Here is a 19,216-nt window from a genome sequence, read left to right on the forward strand (position 1 = left end):
CTCCCTTACTTCTGCTCTTGACTCTGTTACTTAGGCAATAACTACTCACCCTCGTAGATCCACACCACAACCCTGGCATTCCAAATGCACCAGATACCTGCAAAAGTGTTCACGAATTGCCGAGTGTCAGTGGAGGAAATCACGCTCTTAGGCAGACTTCCTCCATTTCAAAGGTGTTCTCTCATCCTACAGTGCTGCCCTGTCCTTCTCCAAACAATCATATTTCAAGGACCTCATCTCCTCCCAGTACTCAAACCCCCGGTGTCTCTTTGCAACTTTCAACTCCCTCCTCTGCCCTTCCCTTCCTCACTCTCTGCCCTTGACTTTGCCACCTACTTTACATCTAAAATTGACTCCATATGCGAGGACATCATATCCCATCAGACCCTCAGCACACCTGCCCCTCCTTTCCTTGAACACCCCTCCCCATCTGTCTCACCAACTATGACACCCTTCTCCCCTGTTTCTGGGGATGAAGTCATGGCTCTCATCAGGTCCTCCCCTCCTTCCACCTCCCCCCTTGACCCTATCCCTTCCCGTCTCCTCTGTTACCTGTCTCCTTCTGCCTGTTCCCATCTTGCCCACTTCCTCAATCTTTCCCTATCATCTGGCACCGTCCCTTCTGCACTCAAACATGCCCTTGTCTCTCCCATTCTTAAAAAACCTACCCTTGATCCTAACATACTCTCCAATTACTGACCCATCTCTCTCCTCCCTTTTGCTTCCAAACTCCTTGTGCGTATTGTTTACAACTACCTTACCACCTTTCTTTCTTCCCACTCCCTCCTTGACTCATTTCAATCTGGCTTCCATTCCTTCCACTCCACTGAAACTGCCCTCACAAAAGTATGCAATGACCATCTTATTGCCAAATCCAAGGGCCGCTTCTCTCTGTTCATTCTCCTTGACCTATCTGCTGCATTTGACATTGTAGACCACCCTCTCCTCCTGCAAATCCTTCAGTCTCTTGTTCTACATGGGACTGCCCTCTCCTGGCTGTCCTGCTACGTCTCTGATCATTCCTTCTCTGTCTCCTCTCATGACTACTCTTCCCCCACCCCACTTCCACTTACAGTAGGAGTACCCCAAGGTTGTTCTTGGACCTCTCCTATTCTCCCGAATACATCTTTAGGTGAACTCATCAACTCTTTTGACCTCCAATATCATCTCTATGCTGATGATACTCAAATCTACCTTTCCACCTCTGACCTCTCCCCCTCGCTCCTTACCCGTATCTCCAAATGTCTCTCTGCTATCTCTTCATGGATGTCCCAGCGCTTTCTTAAACTTAACATGTCTAAGACTGAGCTGATCATCTTCCAACCCTCTTCCATTACTTCACTTCCCACAATTTCATTATCTATTGATGGCACAACTATCTCCTCTGGTCCCAAAGTGCACTGTCTTGGAGTTATCCTAGACTCCTCCCTCTCTTTTAAACCACACATTCAGGACCTCATGCAGTCCTAGCATTTTCACCTAAAAAATATTTCCAGGATTAGAACCTTCCTCACCCAGGATGCTACTAAAACCCTCATCCTCTCGCTGGTCATCTCCAGATTAGACTACTGTAATCTTCTCCTAACTGGCCTCCCAGTCTCCCACCTCTCTACTACAAGTGGTCCTCAATGCTGCTGCACGGCTCATCTTCCTCTCCAGACATTCTACATCTGCTTCCCGTCTCCTTCAAGCCCTATGCTGGCTCCCCTTCCCCTTCAGATGCCAATTCAAGGTTCTTACACTTGCCTATAAAGCCCGCATCAAATCCTCTCCCACTTATATTTCCGACCTTCACACTCCTGCCTGTCCACTTTGCTCAACAAATGCATGCCGCCTCTCTCCAACTGATTACTTCCTCCCTCTCCCGCCTCCAAGATTTGCCCGTGCTGCTCCCTAACTTTGGAATTCTCTCCCTATCAGACTCTCCACCTCTCTACAAATCTTCAAACAGGCTCTCAAGAGCCACTGATTCATCAAGGCCTTCCAGCTCTCATCCTAACCCACTTCATGCTCTTTCCTCCCTATTTACCCCTTCTTACGCCTGTCTGTCCCTCCGCCTTAGAATGTAAGCTCTCACAAGCAGGGAACTCTTCCCTCATGTGCTTCTCTTTACATTTTCTTCTACTCCTTACTACCCACAAGGGCACCTAACACTTCTCTGCCAACTCCCTGCTGCTTATTGTGAGTGTTTTAATCGCTATTGCAGCTATGTATATAAACCATGTCCAAAGCTGAGAGAGTAGTAGTTGATTGCTCTGAGTAAAGAGTATAGCAAAAGGTGCATAGAGAGAGAGAGAGAGATCTGTTAGATTCTACAGTTGAAGATAACGATATGCAAAGAATATGTGAGAGGTGTGCAATCAGTTTCCGGATGTACAAAAAGTATTATATTTACAAGCAAAGTTAATATTAGATTTTTTCAAAGTGTTCCCCAGAGGATTCTATGTAAAACTGCATGCCCTCTAAACACTTGGTGAAGCAGCTGGACCAGTCTGAAGCAGGTATGCCATCTACATACTGAATGAAGGTATCCACTGCAGCTTCCGTTGATTCAAAACGAATCCCACGTATCTTGCAATTGATTTGTGGAACTACAAAGAAGTTCCAGGAAGCCAGATCTGGACTGTACGGTGGATGACTACGTTCCTGGATGTGTTCATGGGCCAGAAAATCCAAAACTTGTGCCAACCTCTATATGGGCTAACTTGAGGAAGAGCTCATTTGTGGTGACGCATTCGGGGCGAACCTGGTCCTTTATATCAGGTATATTGATGATTTGTTTTTCATTTGGGATGGGGATCCTTCTTCAATTAGCATGTTTATTGACTTGCTTAACAATAACACATATGGTTTAAAATTCACGAGCACCATTAGCACTACATGCATTAAATTTTTGGATATTTCGCTTTTCGCCACAGATGACAGGACAGCATACATACAGAAACCTTCTTTAAGAAGGTAGATACAAATGGATTTTTGAACTTTACTAGTAGTCATCTTAAAAGTTGGAGGGACAATATTCTAAAAAGTCAGTTATATCATATTAAGAGAAATTGTTCTGATGTAAATAGTTGGTCACCAAATTGTATTTAGCATTTCTTGAGAAGGGGTATCCCATACATGTTTTGGATAAAGCACTACAAGATACAGAAACGAAAGACAGAACTGAATTGTTAAAACATGACACGTATAATAAATCTAAAGATGCACACAGAGACATCTCGAGAGGGATGTCCATTTGTGACTCAATGTAATACATATGCTACAGCAATCAAGAAAGTGATACAGAAAAATACTCCAATTTTACAGGCAGATTCAATACTGGGCCCGATCGTAGGAGACGGGGTAAAGGTAGTCCATAGGAAATCAGTCAATCTAAAACAAAAACTTGCACCAAGTATGTTTAAAAAGAAGAAGCTCAACGTCATTAACAAGTTAGAACTTGGAAAATTAGGGACAAAATAGATTGGATGGGGATACCAACAGTACCAACCGGTTACCAGATAGACCCATAGGGTTCTTTAGGTGTGGGAGGGATAAGTGTATCATCTGCAAACATACAGATAAGAATATTAATTTTATTTAATCTGTTACAGGTGAAATTTTTCAGATAACTAGCTTCCTCAATTGCAATTCCTACTGTGTGGTGTACCTCTTAGAGTGTGGCTGTGGTCGCCAATATGTAGGTCAAACCATACGCACATTGAACACACGATTCCTTGAGCATTGTAGGAACGTTATGAAAAGGAATATATCATAATCTTTCCAAACACATAATGGAATGTGAGAAGGGGTCTGTCTCAAATATAAAAGTGAAAGCTATAGAACAAATCAAAGTTACAGAAAGAGGGGGAGATAGGTTTCATCTCCTTTTTAGGAGAGAAGCCTATTAGATATTCAGACTTCGGAGTCTTGAACCCCTCGGTTTAAATTAAACCATAGAGCTTAATAACATCTAGATGACCTCCATTTTTTGTTGATTATTAGAATCTGCTGTCTACCTGATGTTATGTCCTTTTGTCTTCTCTTATATGCTAATCGTTTCAATCATGCCATTTGTTTTATCTGTTATTATTGTTTTTTATATGTATTTATTTATCCTCTATTATATGTTAAGATATAAACTATAACAGAGGAACTCCTTGTTTAGGTTTTAATAACAAGGAAGATACTTTGTTATTAATCAAAGTTTTTCCCCTTTTTTTTTCTCTTTTTTGCATCTATAATGAGTTTACTATATTGACCTATAAGACGATATGAAGTATTGATATTATAATAATGTCTATAAATCAGAGTGTTTATTAGTATCTAGAGTGTGTATTACTAGAATGATGCGGAGGTCCCTTTGCGCTGAGACTCGACGCCACCATTGGCCGGGTGAGCAGCAGGAGAGTTGAGCTAGCAGTACACAGTCCGGAATACAGCATATTGAGCAGCGCGGAGTTTGGCTCTCCAATGATAAGAGGCCATAACATCGGCCCAATACATATAAAAGCAGAGGTACGGACTCTTGAAAATATCCTCCCTCATACCAGGTAGAGGAATTTACTAATTTGCATGCATCTTTCTTAACCTCTTCATTGAGCCTTGCTTCTATTCACCACCTGATGGCTTATTAACATATTGGCTTACTAACAAACTGCTGAACTGTGCTATTGGAAATCATTCTGCATAATTAACAACTATACTCCTGCCACTAAAATCTTCTGATTACGGATGAACTATCTGAATTAACTGTGCTCTGCTACCATAATCATTGCATATTAATTTATTAGAAATTAATGGTATTTTAATGAGTATATGCATTGTTTGTTGTTGGTATTTATTTTCTATTTAAAGGAACGATTTTCCACCTGTGTTTTATATTTTTATATATGATATTGATTGAAGTAAAAATATTTTAAATCAGCAGCTGGCTATAGGCGCCTTTACTAAATTTTCTATCAGTATACATGTATTTGTGGAATATCCAGACCCACACTGTACGGGCAGCCTAGACTAGACCGCACTATAATATACACACACTATTGTGTTATTCAGAAGAGCTCACTTGTTTCTTTTGATTTCTATATAAACTTGCACACTATTTCCTTTTTAGAGAATGTGAATAATAATTTAGAATTTTGTTTATACATTTTGGTCTTTTTACTATATACTAATAAAGAATATGCAACAACCAATGTGAAAATATTTTCTGTACATTTATCTAGTTTGTCATTCCCTCTAATGGCCTTAATAACCGATATGTCCATCTATGGCTATAAACTTTAAGAAGTTTTCATTATTTCTTCCCTAAAAAATGGATAAGATTAGGGGCGGATTGGGAATTTAAAGTGGCCCTGGAAAAAAATCTGAGAGTGTCCTCATTCAAATTTAAACTGTAGATGCTCCAACACAAACATAAGTGGTGCTAGCAAACAACCAACTTGACAGCCATACAATACAGAGAGCATCTGTGTGCCTGCCATACAGCACACACACCATCCCAGTGAAGGGCATAGCTTTTGTAGGTGAGGCGAGTGCAGCTGCTACGGGGCCCAGGCCACCTCTGAGGAAACGGCCGGACGTTTAAAGGCTGAGAAACACGTTAGACCACTTCTGTTCCACACACATTTATTGATTCCACACGACCACCTACACAGTACCATACGGCATCTATCAGAGCATTCATATGGTGACTTTGAACTATCCCGATCCAACCATCTGACGGAGGTCGGAGTGTGTCAGCACGGCCCTTTTCCATCATGGCCGTTCATCAGCTGAGACTGGGCGCATTGACCCCCTGGTTCTCCTGCACACGGAGTCCCGACAGCCGACAGCAGAAGCTACGAATAGCCATTGCCGCTCACAGGACGGGCAGAGACCAGTCCTCAGATCTTTTCATAGCGGCCTCACACCAGCGGTTACTCCGCATCCAACTTTCCCTGCCACCGCACTCAACATTCATTCCCCTACATTGGTAGGAGGCCGGATCATTCCTTGGTCGGAGAGATATATACCAGAGAGGCATTCCGGACACTGCCCTCTGTGTTTCAGTGAAGTCTAACCGGGAGCCACATCTCTAAGGTTAGCCTGTATTGTGCACAATACCAACGCTAATTTACCTTTTACAGGAGCATTCTTATTGTCTTTTTCTATATCATCCGAGACTATTATTTCATTTTGTCCCATAAGAATATTTCCATTGGTTCTATTTTATTAATTGGGTTAATTACTTCATTCTGTCTCACAGACAGAAATACAATCATTACCAACTACTCATCTGTACATTCAGTATTTCATGTGTATTCTATTTATGTATATATTTGATGCTATTAGTGTATTTTCATTGTATATTCTGTGTTTTTATTAATTCTTTGTGATATAGTACTATTTTTTACCAATTTTCCATACATCACATCCTTATTATTAAATTATCTATTATTTAATTGTTATATCTCATTGCGCTTTCACATCTTTTTTATCTTTTTGGGTTACCCACCAAAGTGACTAGTCATCACTTTTTTAGAGAGCAGCAGGTAGATTGACAACATCATACATCATTTAACCACAGCGCCTTCATTTCCGATTATTGTTTTCACCTCTGAGTTACACTGCCATCTCCAGATTTTCTATTCTCACCAGATTGCTGCTACTGGGCATCTGGGCCCAGAGCTGATCCTAGCTACAGCCATCTCTAGCTGCTGTCTGCATGCCTTGTGATGTCACAATGCAGTTCACAGCCCTATATAAAGGATGCCCAGCTACTGGCAGCCATTTTGTGGTGACATTTTGTCCTACATTGATACTCTCTAAGTAGTTGCTGCTTTATTTAGATGACTTTGGATAACGACTACTGATATGAACTTTGGATTATATCTTCCAATAAGGTCTTGAACAGCAACAATCTGAATAACATCTTCAGGTAAGGACTTTATAACAAATGTTGGCCTATCACCCAAACCCCTTCAGACACCTCCCTACATTTTATCTGTGGTTTTTAATTTAGAAACAATAGATAAAGCAAATTATTCACCTGATATGACCAATACAACAAAATATGTAATGGTGGGATGACTCTACTACTACCACTATGGCGCTAATCAGCACAATCGCTGTGACAATGAACTATTTCTGCTACCCCCAACCCATCTATTCTTTGTAACTTTAGTGAGATATTCTTTTGTCATTTATCTCATTGTCAGATATATGATGAAGTATCAGCTACCGGCATACATTCTTTCCCCCTTTCCCTTGCTCCCTGCTTAATATAATAAAAAAAGTAAAAATTTGAGATATACTTTTAAGATATCAGTGATGGTAATGGTAGAGGTGACCTATAACTATGATAGGCAAAAACATTTTCTTGTATTCCATTATAGCTATTCCAAGATGCTATGTTACTTTGTATCAAACTTGGCAACCTCAGCCTAATTGATGCACTCTTTTGACTGGTATTATTTCTTTCCTTTACCTATACTTATTTTCAAGGCTCAATTATTAGTAAAAACTATTATTATGATGTATATGTAATTATTTTCTATTTAATTTGCTTTAAGTTACTATTTAACTTTCAAAACAAGTATAATCACATGCGACAGATCAATTCAGTAAGTGTACAACTTGTTACTAGTTTTGCAAAAGTTCCCATTGTTAATGGAACGAAACACATTGACTTTCTTGTGTGTACAAGCTCTGCTAAACATCAATCCGGCATTGTGAGGTGATCCGCCGGCAACACTGAGTGAGTTATACACACATCGCGCAATCCAGCCGATGCCTAAATTAACCACAATGAGGAGACCAGAAATCTACTACATCTTATGGTCTCTGGTCTGTTACACCTGCTGCATGACGTGCTCTGAGTTACAGATCCAGTACACAGCACTGAGCCATCTCTCCCCCCTGTGGGACTCCAGCAAATAGTGCCGATCTGCAGTGATTTTCACAGCTAGCGCCTCTCCAAGTGAAGTGGCTTTCTGCGTGGAGCGGGACCGCTACCTTTCCAACCGGTATTTTATAACCATACCAAAAGCTCCATACAAACACTACTAAATATCTGCACCTTGCAAGTAATGTACCTGTCTGCTCACTGAAATTTTAATTTTAATATTGACAGACATCTGATTTTTAATACGGGCACTAATACTCTTGCTGAGACGCCAGCACGAGCATAACTACCCTTTTTACTGTTTCTATATGCAATAGAGTACATTGATAAAGCATTTATTACTAACAGTCAGTGCACATGTAACGTCCTGGTTTTGGTCTTATTCCCATTTAATTGAATTGTGTATTATTATTTGCAACCATTATATTGCATATTATTTTATAACTGAGCTTTACTCCATTTATCGGGAGAACACTAACACTGTGAAATTTATTGTAAATTTATTTTGATTAAGTACACCAGCATAGTGATTTCATATACTATTTGTATATCATGGTTTATCTGATATGACACTGCATGATTTAAGATGGGCACACACTTGTCCAATCCTCTGTGGATCCATCTCCAGACCAGCTGTTGACACAATCCTACTGGAGACCTGGACACAGATTCAACACCCAGTATATGCCTACCAGCTGTCCAATTCTGCAGCAGATCTCACACAGTAGGTGAAGAGAATGGGAGTAGGTGAAGAGAATGGGGCTGCTATGGGGTACAGGCCGCCTCGGAGTGTTGCTGCCCTATCTGCTGTCACCGGCCAAGCCATCTCTGCTCCCATCTCTCCTGACTCACATTTATTATTGCATCATAGCCTTCTTTTAAACCATGAATTTGTAATATCTAATGCGCTCCCCCTTGTATTGTGCTGATGATGTCTCTTAGTACCTCCATAAATATGATCCCTTAATATTGCTGAACAAAATCACAATAATGAAGTTCACATGAATGTTGGTACAACACCATTAATGGTGCACATGTGCAGACAGAGTTCGATGTGCAATACTATTAATGACAAAGTTCAACCATACATGAGGTTAACAGGTGGCGGCTGCCGCTGCATGTGTACGGGCGGGCGGCTGATCGCCCATACACACTTGCCGATGGACAGATATGTCTGCAGATATATCTGTCCATTGGCTGTGCAGCAGAGCCGACGCGATATGTCTGTAAATGACGTTGTTCACAGACATATCGCTGGTACACACTGGCCGATCAATTGATTTGCCAATATATCTGTTAGTGTGTACCCAGCTTTATCCTGTTCTTCTTCTATCTTCAAATGGGCCTTAAGAAGTCATCTGTCTATGGTCTATGGGCCCTTACAGTTGGAACACAAGCCCAAAGGCATCAGATATGAATGGATCAGCACAAACAGATTTTCACGATACTCTGTTCAAAGCCAACAATGTCAGCAAGATAACAGTACTGCCAACACACAAAGATAGTAGGAATACAAATGGCTATATCAGTGACTGGCAACCAAATGTGCAGCCCTCCAACTTCAAAATGCATATTTTCAATAATGAAAAGACCTTAACACCCCCACATTACTTATCTCATACCACTCCCTTGTTCCAAAATTCCACCACACTCAGACCTCTGAAATGCCACAAAATTCTGCTACATGCACTCATAAAATACCTCCACATGCCATCAGAAACCCACAAACCCTCAGATCCTACATATAACAAACTCCACCAATTGTCCCCGCTCACTGGCTAATGCACAGTCTAAAATAACTTGTACCCCTTTTACAACAAGCGGATAACCCGAGTTATTACCCTAGCAAGATGGCGCGACCCGGGTCCAGGCTCAGTGTGAAAGGGCCTACCCGGTCATGCATCCTGGGTAGGCGGCAATGTGAAAGCGCAACCCAGGTGTCTGGCACGAGTCACACTAAATGTAGCGGAGAACCGGATCACCAGCACTTGGGAGATGAAGTCATCTCCAAGCGCTGACTAAGAGACGACCCGGCAAAAACAGGTCCAGCCTGTGGTGTGAACAAAGGCCCTCATTCAGAGCCGCTCGTTAGCGGCAGTACGCTCGTTCCGAGCGATGTTTGCACATCTGCGCATGCGTACGGTTTTTAGTACGCATGCGCGAACCAGTCAGTGCGGCCGAAAATCGTTGGTACGCAATATAGCGAGGGCCTGCTATTTTGAGTGACAGAATGAGGCGTATGTGGGTGGTAACAGGGGAAGGTGCTTGAAAATGGGGAGTGGAGATCCGAACGCAGGCGTGCTTAAAGGTCAAAACGGGCGTTTTATGGGTGTGCATATTTAAAACAGCAGCGTCATTGACCACGTCACTGGGTTATTTTATAGCCAGAACTGCTCGCAAATTTGTGGTAGCAAACACCAACCACAAGAATAGCGAGCAGTTCATACGCTGGTCGATGTACTCGATTAATCTAATAAATAGCGGACATGACGTAGGATGCGAGCGGCCAGGGGGCGTTTTTAACAAATAAACGAGCGTATGTTTTGCTCGCTCGTTCAGACTTAGAGGTGTGAACAGACTGCAATGTGCGTACGGATCATTTGAATAGCCACCCCTTGTTTTTAAACGAGCGACCACAAATAGCGAACGGCTCTGAATGAGGGCCAAAGTTTCATGCAGCTGTGACACAGCTTGAAACCGTGTTCAATAACTGGGGTTTTAGGTATGAAAGGAGTATTACCTGCACAACCAGTGTCCACAGAGAAACGAGAGCATGCGGTGCAGCCTACACTGAACTCCCTCCTACTGCTCTGATTGGATGTGAGTGTGAACAGAAAAGGTCACATAAAGCAGAAACCGACTGCTGTGTTAATATTAGGGGTAGATGTTTTAAATCTTACAGAGAGAGATAAAGTGAAGAAGTTGCCCATAGCAAACAATTAACTTCTAGCTTTTCAATTAACTAGCACAGTGTACAAAATGAGAGATGCTTATTGGTTGCTATGGACAACTTCTCCACATTATCTCTCTAAGGAATCTATTTACTAAGCAGTGTTAGGAAAAGTGAAGAGTGAAAAGTGATAAGGTGCCAGCCAATCAGCTCCTAACTGCCATCTCACAGGCTGTGTTTGAAAAATGACAGTTGGGAGCTGAGTTGGGAAATAGACCCCTAAGGTTTGATACATCTCCCTATTAAGTCTTATTCTCTGATTTATAAGAAAGTCAGAAAAGGGTTTAGAGCTGTGGGCCACAGGTAAAGAATTAGCTGGCCACTGGCCACCAGTAACCCTCTATTGGTGTATATGGTAACATGTAGATGATAACCTATGTTTGAAAAATAAACATGATGCATTTTCAATTAAGGGTTACACTTACTTGCACAGAACACAGGGATTACAGACCATGTGTTATCATCTTGGCATGTAATAGTTTTGCTTTTGTCAGGGAGGTCATAATATCCAGAGCTACGATCACAGGAATAAGCAACAGCTTGTCCCGTTACACTAACGGTTTCATTAATTTTCTTAGTGTGCTCTATAATGGGAGGAGGCCCACAATTACCTGCAGATAAATAAATGTACTGTTAAGTAGTCATACAGTATATAACAGACTGATCAAGTGAGCTACTTCCTTTTCATTTTTCAAAAAAGTAAAGTGTGATATGTACTAACACATACCTGAGAAAGAAACATCATCAAGTATTGCTACACTGCATACACAAAGAAATTATGTTTAAAAATTACTCCAATATAATTAACTTCTCAGCAATATAAAACCAAACAACGTGAAAAATTACAAGGTAATGCTAAGAATTGTCATTGGCTGTAATAGCTGCCTCGGACCATTTAATCTTATTATTTTCATAGTTTGGTTATAAGTTCTCACTTTGCGATTGGCAGTTTAATAAAATAAAACCATGAGCTATGACATTTCATTTTATTTTTCATTATAGAGTACATACATATGGCAGTCTGTGCATGTACAACCTGTCCACACTCCACTGAAGATAGAATACAGTAAGGCAGCGGTTCCCAAAGTGTGTGTAGCGGCTCCCAGGGGTGCACATATGCAGGGGTGCCGCGGCCGCGGGTGGATGATCCGACAGCAAGGGTGGTGGTTGGGCAGCCCGCGGCCGTTCACACAGAAAAGCCAGCTATGCTGCTGACACTGATAGATTGTCTCTGTGTGAGCCGTGCGGCACCACCCCCTCTCCACTTCCTGGCTATTCTCCTACACCAGTCGGGCCGACATATCGGCTGGGTACACGTCGCTTAGTTTGTACCCAGCTTTATGGTGCGTACACACTAGACGATATGCTCCCTGAGCGATATCGTCTAGTGTGTCCCCGGCAGGGTGTGCTCGTTGTCGTTAATGACATTGAGCAAACCCGCTGAACGATATCATTAACGATATCGTTCAGCGCTGGGCTCTCTTCCCCCATTCCCCAACATGCAGCAACCTGACGACATTGTCAGGTTGCCCTGCATGTTAACCCGATGAACGATGATGATGAACGACCCGCGGGAACGCGCGTCTTCATTATCGTTCATCGTTTTTGTGATAAAAATGGACGATAAAGTGGACGACTGAACGATAACGATATCGTTAACGTTCAGTCGTCCACTTTAATCGCCCGCTGTGTACCCACCATTAGACATTCTAAAAATGTCCCAAACGTTTGACTGTCAGGCCTGACTCCCATTTAGTTTGAACAGCTAATCTGAGGTTCCCTTCCTGGGATAGAATCATTTTGTACCATGCCGTAATGACTCTCTTACGCTTTGTAGAGGTGAGTCCCAAAAGAATATATGGAGACATTGTAAGAGTGGTATTACATTTTGGTACTGTACATTGAGTATTCAATATAAATGCCAATTGGATTTGCTAATCTCTCTTTTTGATGATGGATGGCTCTCAATTTTTCCTCAATATTTATAGTACTGTATGTATAAATTAAGTAATCATGCAGAAATGCTTGTTAAAATTGTTCATAGGCTTAAGGGGCCTATCCATTTGCCGACTTTCTGTACGATGCGACCAAAACCAGGAGGTTTTGGTCGGAACATGCAGAAAGTCTGCTAGTGGATAGCCGGCAAGGACTAGCGATGCGCATGCACACTGGGTCCTTGCCGACCTCGACTATCTATTGAATATGCCGGTCAACCTGACGACGCTCGTCAGGTACGGCTTGTCAATAGATAGGGAGGTTGGGTTCCTGCACGGAAGACGTTCAGTGAATGTCTTTCAGTGCAGTGCCCGCACCTCAGTGACATTAAAGTCTGAACGCTGGATGTTCAGACTTTCATGTCGTTAAATGGATAGGCCCCTTTAACCTTAACCCAGATAAACTTCAAAAGACATATCCAGAGGTTTCACAATTGTGCTGTAGGACCTTGCTCCACATTTTCAGGGATTACCCTGGAATTCTATCGCTCTGGGCAGAGGTGTTTTACCTTGGTCAACTAGTAGGTGTAGATATCCCTCCTTGCCCTGATTTGGCACTTTTACAATGTTATTCCCCACAACTCCCATCATATTGCAGTTACGTCGCAGGACATATTTTTATTGCAACTAGAACTGCCATGCATAGTACTTACAACATGCAGCCCCTAATACCTTATTTGCAAGGGAATAAGCTCCAATTAGTGATTAGAAATGTACTTGTTTTTATTTCATCCTTAGATCATCACCCAATAATATTTTGCTAAATGACTTGTCATTAATAGTGCTGCTAATTTTGCTAGGTCAGCTTTTGCGGTCCACAGTATATCTATCCTTTTTATTGCTAGATACAGTAGGTCAGGTCTTTGATATTTCTTGCCTGAAAGGATACACAGTTACCAATGATTCTGTAAATTCTTAAATCAGAATCAGTTTAGCTGGTAAGCTGGTTAATTAGTATTAAATGTCCTTAGCGGTCAATGGCGGCAGTAGTAATGATGAATGAGATTACCGGTAGTAATGGAAACAATCACCATGTTTTGTCTTCTAACATTTAAAACTTTTTAAAGATGCTAAAATATCCATCATAGAGAGCGGACTCTCCGAGGCTATTTCAGAGTGACAATTGTTACTAGGAAATTCTGCAACGAAGACTGTAATAGCGTGGTCTATATTAGATGGTTAACAGTTGAACAGGTCATATTTGTTGTAGTATAACCATTTTTATGATGATATTACATATTGATTTTTTTCCTTCTCTTTCTGTATTTGAGCATACTTTTTATTGTATGTATACAGAAATGTTTTAATTCTATTGTAAAGTACTCAGTATTCCCGTTTATTTCTAAAGAAATATCATTATTTAAAAGATAATTCATTGCTGATTTTTATTACCTGCATTCCTTCTGCAGTGTTTTGTTAACTGCAATACAGTGACAGTTTAGTCCTACCAATCAGCTTCAGAAAATGTTTTTTATGTAGTAAATATATTATGAATGTGTTTTTTTTTATATCCACTTTCTATGACCAACTCAAAACCAAATGCAATTACTGTGCACTGAACAGGTTTTCATTTATAAAGAAAAAACACTAATATTGCTTTTACACAGAAAAATTAAAAAAACCCAGCTTTTACCTAGCATTTGATACACAGGTTTTTTTGCTGGTCCCAGCCTGTACCTCCCTTCACACAGAAAAGCAAATTGCCGGGTCAAGAATTTGGACCCGATAATTTGCGGATCAACCCAGGTATTTCTTCTGTGTGAAAGGATCAACCCAGGTCGCAATTCCCGCGACTTCGACCCTGTTAAAACCAGGGTTGAAGTCCCAGGAATTTTGACCTGGGTTGACCCTTCACACAGAAAAAGGACCCCTGTTGATCCGCAAATTATCGGGTCCAAATGCTTGACCCGGCAATTTGCTTTTCTGTGTGAAAGGGGTATAAATAATACAACTCACAAAAATGTTACAGTTATAAAAACTAAGTTGGCGGAATAACATATGACATGAAGTGCATACAGTAGCAACTTTGATGTTTTAAAACAGTGCAGTAAATACAATGTAACAGCAGCAGCAAAGCATGCAGAGAAAGCAGGACTTACCCCAAGCACCAATGATGAGTAATGTAAAGTAAAGGAAAATCATACAGGGTGCTTCAATAGTATATGACGCTGGGGACATTATGATCAAGCCTGAAAAGGGAGAAAAGAAAGTTAAGGCTATACTGAAAGCATTGTTTACATAATTCTCTGTTAGAAAGTAACTGCAATCTGTGGTAATTATAAAGGGGACTACAACATCTGCTTAGAATCCATATTATGAATATTCTAAATCATTCTCATCAGTTAAACAGTAAATAATAGGCGCAGGATGTAATGTCCAGGGAAAAGCTCTGCGTTTCATGCCTGGCGTATTTAATTTTCCCCGTGTGGTAAACCCTGGTTAACGCGCGCTAACCAATAGATTCCGTGCAAAGAGCACCAGAGCACGGGTTGTGACAGGTGCAGGGTGCTAGAGTGAACACTAACTTATCTTATGGAAAACACATTTTGGCCCAGGACAATAGGTCATAGTTAATGAGAGGTTAATGAACTGAGTTCCTGCTTGTTCCTGCTGAAAAATAACATCCTCCTAAGGTGCAAGCAGAAATCTGTGTTACATAGGGTTTCGGGGCTGGTCGTGAGTTGAGGACATGCCGTAACTGCATCCCGCCCGGCACTTAGAACAGCAAAAGCTGCTTTTATGCATCCTCATGTGTAATAGTGGCCATAGCTGGAGTTATATTAATAGCTACCAGGCACTTAGCCAAAGAGTTAAAATCCTGCCTAACAGTTGAATCGCTCCTTTTGTATACTTATTTATATGGCCTGCTTCTGTGTTACAAATATTGTATTGTGGTGTATAATTTTAGCATTTCACAAACATACATAAGTAAACTTTATTATGTTTAAAAAAGAGAACATGCAGGAGAGGTGACATATGTAACATTGTTAAAAAGAATTTAGTTTGCAAGAAGTAGTTTTAGATGTGAAATAAATGGCAATAGTGTCTCTATTATTATTGAATATTATTGTTGGATTGTGAAGACAATTGCTATTTTTAACACATATGCAAGTGTTTTTGTTGCATACCTGATTTTAAATGTGCATAGTTTTTGACCACTGACCATTCCATTATTAACTATGCTTGAAGGCTTAACAGGCTGCTCCATTGCAGGCTTGCCCATACCGCTATTTTTATCCCAGAAATCCACACATCTGCTCTTCATTCTTAAGCTGGGTACACACTGGATGATCAATTGATTGGTCAATATATTGGGTGCCCATCAGCCAGTGTGTACCAGTGATATGTCTGTGAACTACATAGTTTACAGACATATCGCGTTGGCTGTGCAGATATATCTGTCCATCGGCAAGTGTGTGCGGGCGATCAGCCGGCTGCCCGTAAACATGCAAAGTAGTTTCGGGGAGGGGGGTGGACATGCCCCCAGCCCGCCCCCTGGCCAGCGGGACCCATGGCTGCCTGGAAGATCATGGCCGTTCAGTGTATTTGAACGACCATCTACTACAGATATATCTGCAGTTTTAACATACTGTACATATGCAGAAGCGAATACTAATTTTTGCATATCTCCTGCCGATTCTGAGTCAGATGGATCTTGGAGGGGCTGGGCTGCACATCCTAATATTAAACGTGATAATTGCTACCATGCTGAGACTTGTAGTTCTACAGCAAAAAAGGAGGGAGAAGCAGGTGCACACTATAAGCACAAAGAATTCTAATGATCAAAAAATGGGATGGATCTTGGCCAGATGTCATACGGAAGTGTGTGGGCCTGTAGTTATACTCTCGTGCTATTTCCAGTCATGTGTATAGCAAAGGGAAGCTTGGTTCTGGTGGATCTTTGCACCAGCACAAGTGCCGATATTAGTGATGATGGTCGTGCTGTACACTGAAAAACAAGTGGGCGGTGCGACTCTGCTTGAAGACGTATGGAACCTCGCATTAGCCCTAAGGAAACGTGCATTAGCATAAGGTAGTAAATCTGACTTCCGCGGCTGCCTGCAAAAACAGCAACTTTGTGTCTGACTGAGATTCAGCCCCACTGTGTGCATGGAAACAAATGTGTATTTATGCCCGTGTGCAGAGTTGCATCTATGCAAACGCCCCTATTCATACACTTGGTAAACTTTTCCAATGTGCAAATGCACCATTACCACCAAGTTAAGCCCATTCACAAGTGGAGATGCGTGTAAGTTAGGTACGTTTCTGCATTGCCTAAAGATGCATGAGCTTGGCTGGCGATGGAGCATACGTAGTGAAAAGACGCACAATCAGTGGCGGGCTGGGCCGGGGGCAGAGTGCCATCTGCCCCCCGGGCCGGTACAGTTGTGCAGTACTAGGGCCCCCGCTGCGCTGCATGTATTCATATGCCTGACAGCTGGGAAGTTTCTGCCTGCCTCCCAGCTGTGTCAAGCTGCGTCACAGCGCAGCTAGCATAAGAAGGGACCGGCAGATACAGACAGGGCCATGCTCTCCTCCTCTGCCGGGCAGCGGTGGTTCTCTAGTTAAAAAGTATAGTCGCCGCGGTAGGGCTGCTGCGCATGCCCAGCCTCCCTCCCATGGGCTTTTGCTGTTTGCTGATCTCCATGATGCGCTCCGGCAGCATGTTCAGTTGCCCGCTCCCACTGAGTCGTTCCAGATCAGCTAGGGCCCTCTGCCTCTTTGCAGCCGGGGTGTCACAAGATCCTCTTCTGTGGCCCTTCTCTGAGAGGCAGGGCGGAGTGCACGGTCCCGGCTGTCCTTGGCTCCATTCATCTGCTCCTGTCCCCGGCCTGCTCTGTCTCCTGCCTGCGCAAGAAGAGATTATAGCACAGCATGCAGAAAGGAGCTCCTGCCCTGGAATTTCCCATCCTGGAGGAACCACCTCCAGCCACAGTAAGCCTGGCAAAAGGAAGTTAAAATAGTGCTTCCAATATATGAAGGGGGGGGGCGTGATGGATATCAAAGATATAAAAGTGGGGGAGGCGATGGGCATAAAATAGATAAGGAGTTGGGGAGCTGGTGGGTGTGTGTAAAATATATAAGGGGTGAGAGATGATAAGTATAAAAGTTATGGGTATAAAATAAGGAGTAAGGGAGACAATGGGTATAAAATATATAAAGAGTGGAAGGTGATGGGTATAAAACATATAAGGGGGATTACACAAAACTATAAAATATGTAAAAAGGGTAAGACTATATGGGGCACAAAATGACTAAATATACAGTAAATACTGGACGGGGTGGGGCATAAAATCATTAAATATATATATGGAAAGTGTAGGGTAGGGGTATTTATTACATATATATATGTAACATACTAGGGTGTGCAACTGTAATAAAAGAAATAACATGATTGACACTCTCCGGTTTTCATGAAAAGGATATATTATAAAAGCTTGATGTCAGCTTGTTGTAATAAAAGTATAATAATACAGACTTCATGAAATCTGAAGTGCCAATCGTGTTTATTTCTGTATTTACAGATGCACACGCTTGATTTTTTTCCATGCTATGTGTCATTTTATTGTTATGTAGACCTTTTCTAATGACCACAAGATGGTGCTGTTGCATGCAAAATGTTCATTTAATAAGTTTAAAAAAATATAGGGCTCGATTTAATTGCCCGCGATGTAAATAACGCCGGGAGATAGCTCCCGGAGCTATTCTATTCTGCGCAGTCGGAGAATGTCCGTTCTCGCAACTAAACACCCTGTTTAATTCCCGGCGCTATTCACTTCGCACAAAATAGAATCGAGCCCATAGTTAGTTATTGCCAATGCATATTTTTTTTCCTACCTATATATATATAATATATATATACATACACACACATACATATATATATATATATTATATATATATATATATACATATACACACAGGAACATATTTGCATAATACACTCAGAAATTGGTTGTTGAACATCTATTGAAAGGAACAATGGGCCTGATTCAGACCCACTCGCGAGCGGCTGTCCGCTCGCAAGTGGGTCGATGGTTTGCACTGAGCATGCGCACGACGGAGGGAGCTCCGTCGTGCGCATGCGCCAGACACGACGAGCGAAGGACTTTCCTTCGCTCGTTGTGTCCGATCAAAGGGGGCGTGCTGTCAATGTTGATTGACAGCACGCCCCCTTTGGTGGGCGTGCCGGGGGCGTGCCTCCCTGACGGGGGCGTTCCTCACTAGTGATGTCAGTGGGAGTGATTTTGGCTCTGATAGAGCCAAAATCACTCCGGAGCTTGTGGTTGAAAACCTCAACCGCAGGCTCCGGCTCGCAATTTCGATGGTCGCGATGGTCACGACCATCGCGGCCATCAAAATGCACGCTCGTATAGCCTGTGGGTGGTGACCCACAGCTAT

At 42.0% G+C, this 19,216-nt stretch overlaps 1 protein-coding gene across 5 annotated transcripts in view; it reads right to left on the reverse strand.

Annotated features, from left to right (window-relative positions):
* The window catches only part of LOC148516718 (zona pellucida sperm-binding protein 3 receptor-like), a 200,861-nt gene that overhangs the window by 143,468 nt on the left and 38,177 nt on the right, over positions 1-19,216 (reverse strand). For all 5 annotated transcript variants that reach the window (XM_088479634.1, XM_088479636.1, XM_088479632.1 and 2 more), the window contains 2 exons: positions 14,914-15,003; positions 11,246-11,431 (listed from right to left, as the gene is read on the reverse strand). In XM_088479634.1, the coding sequence (XP_088335760.1) occupies positions 11,246-11,431; positions 14,914-14,992 (265 nt within the window). In that variant the 5' untranslated portion in view covers positions 14,993-15,003. The remainder of the gene's footprint in view (positions 1-11,245; positions 11,432-14,913; positions 15,004-19,216) is intronic.

This window comes from Taudactylus pleione, unplaced genomic scaffold (assembly GCF_031769625.1).
Source record: "Taudactylus pleione unplaced genomic scaffold, aTauple2 ptg000242l, whole genome shotgun sequence".
Lineage (NCBI taxonomy): Eukaryota > Metazoa > Chordata > Amphibia > Anura > Myobatrachidae > Taudactylus > Taudactylus pleione.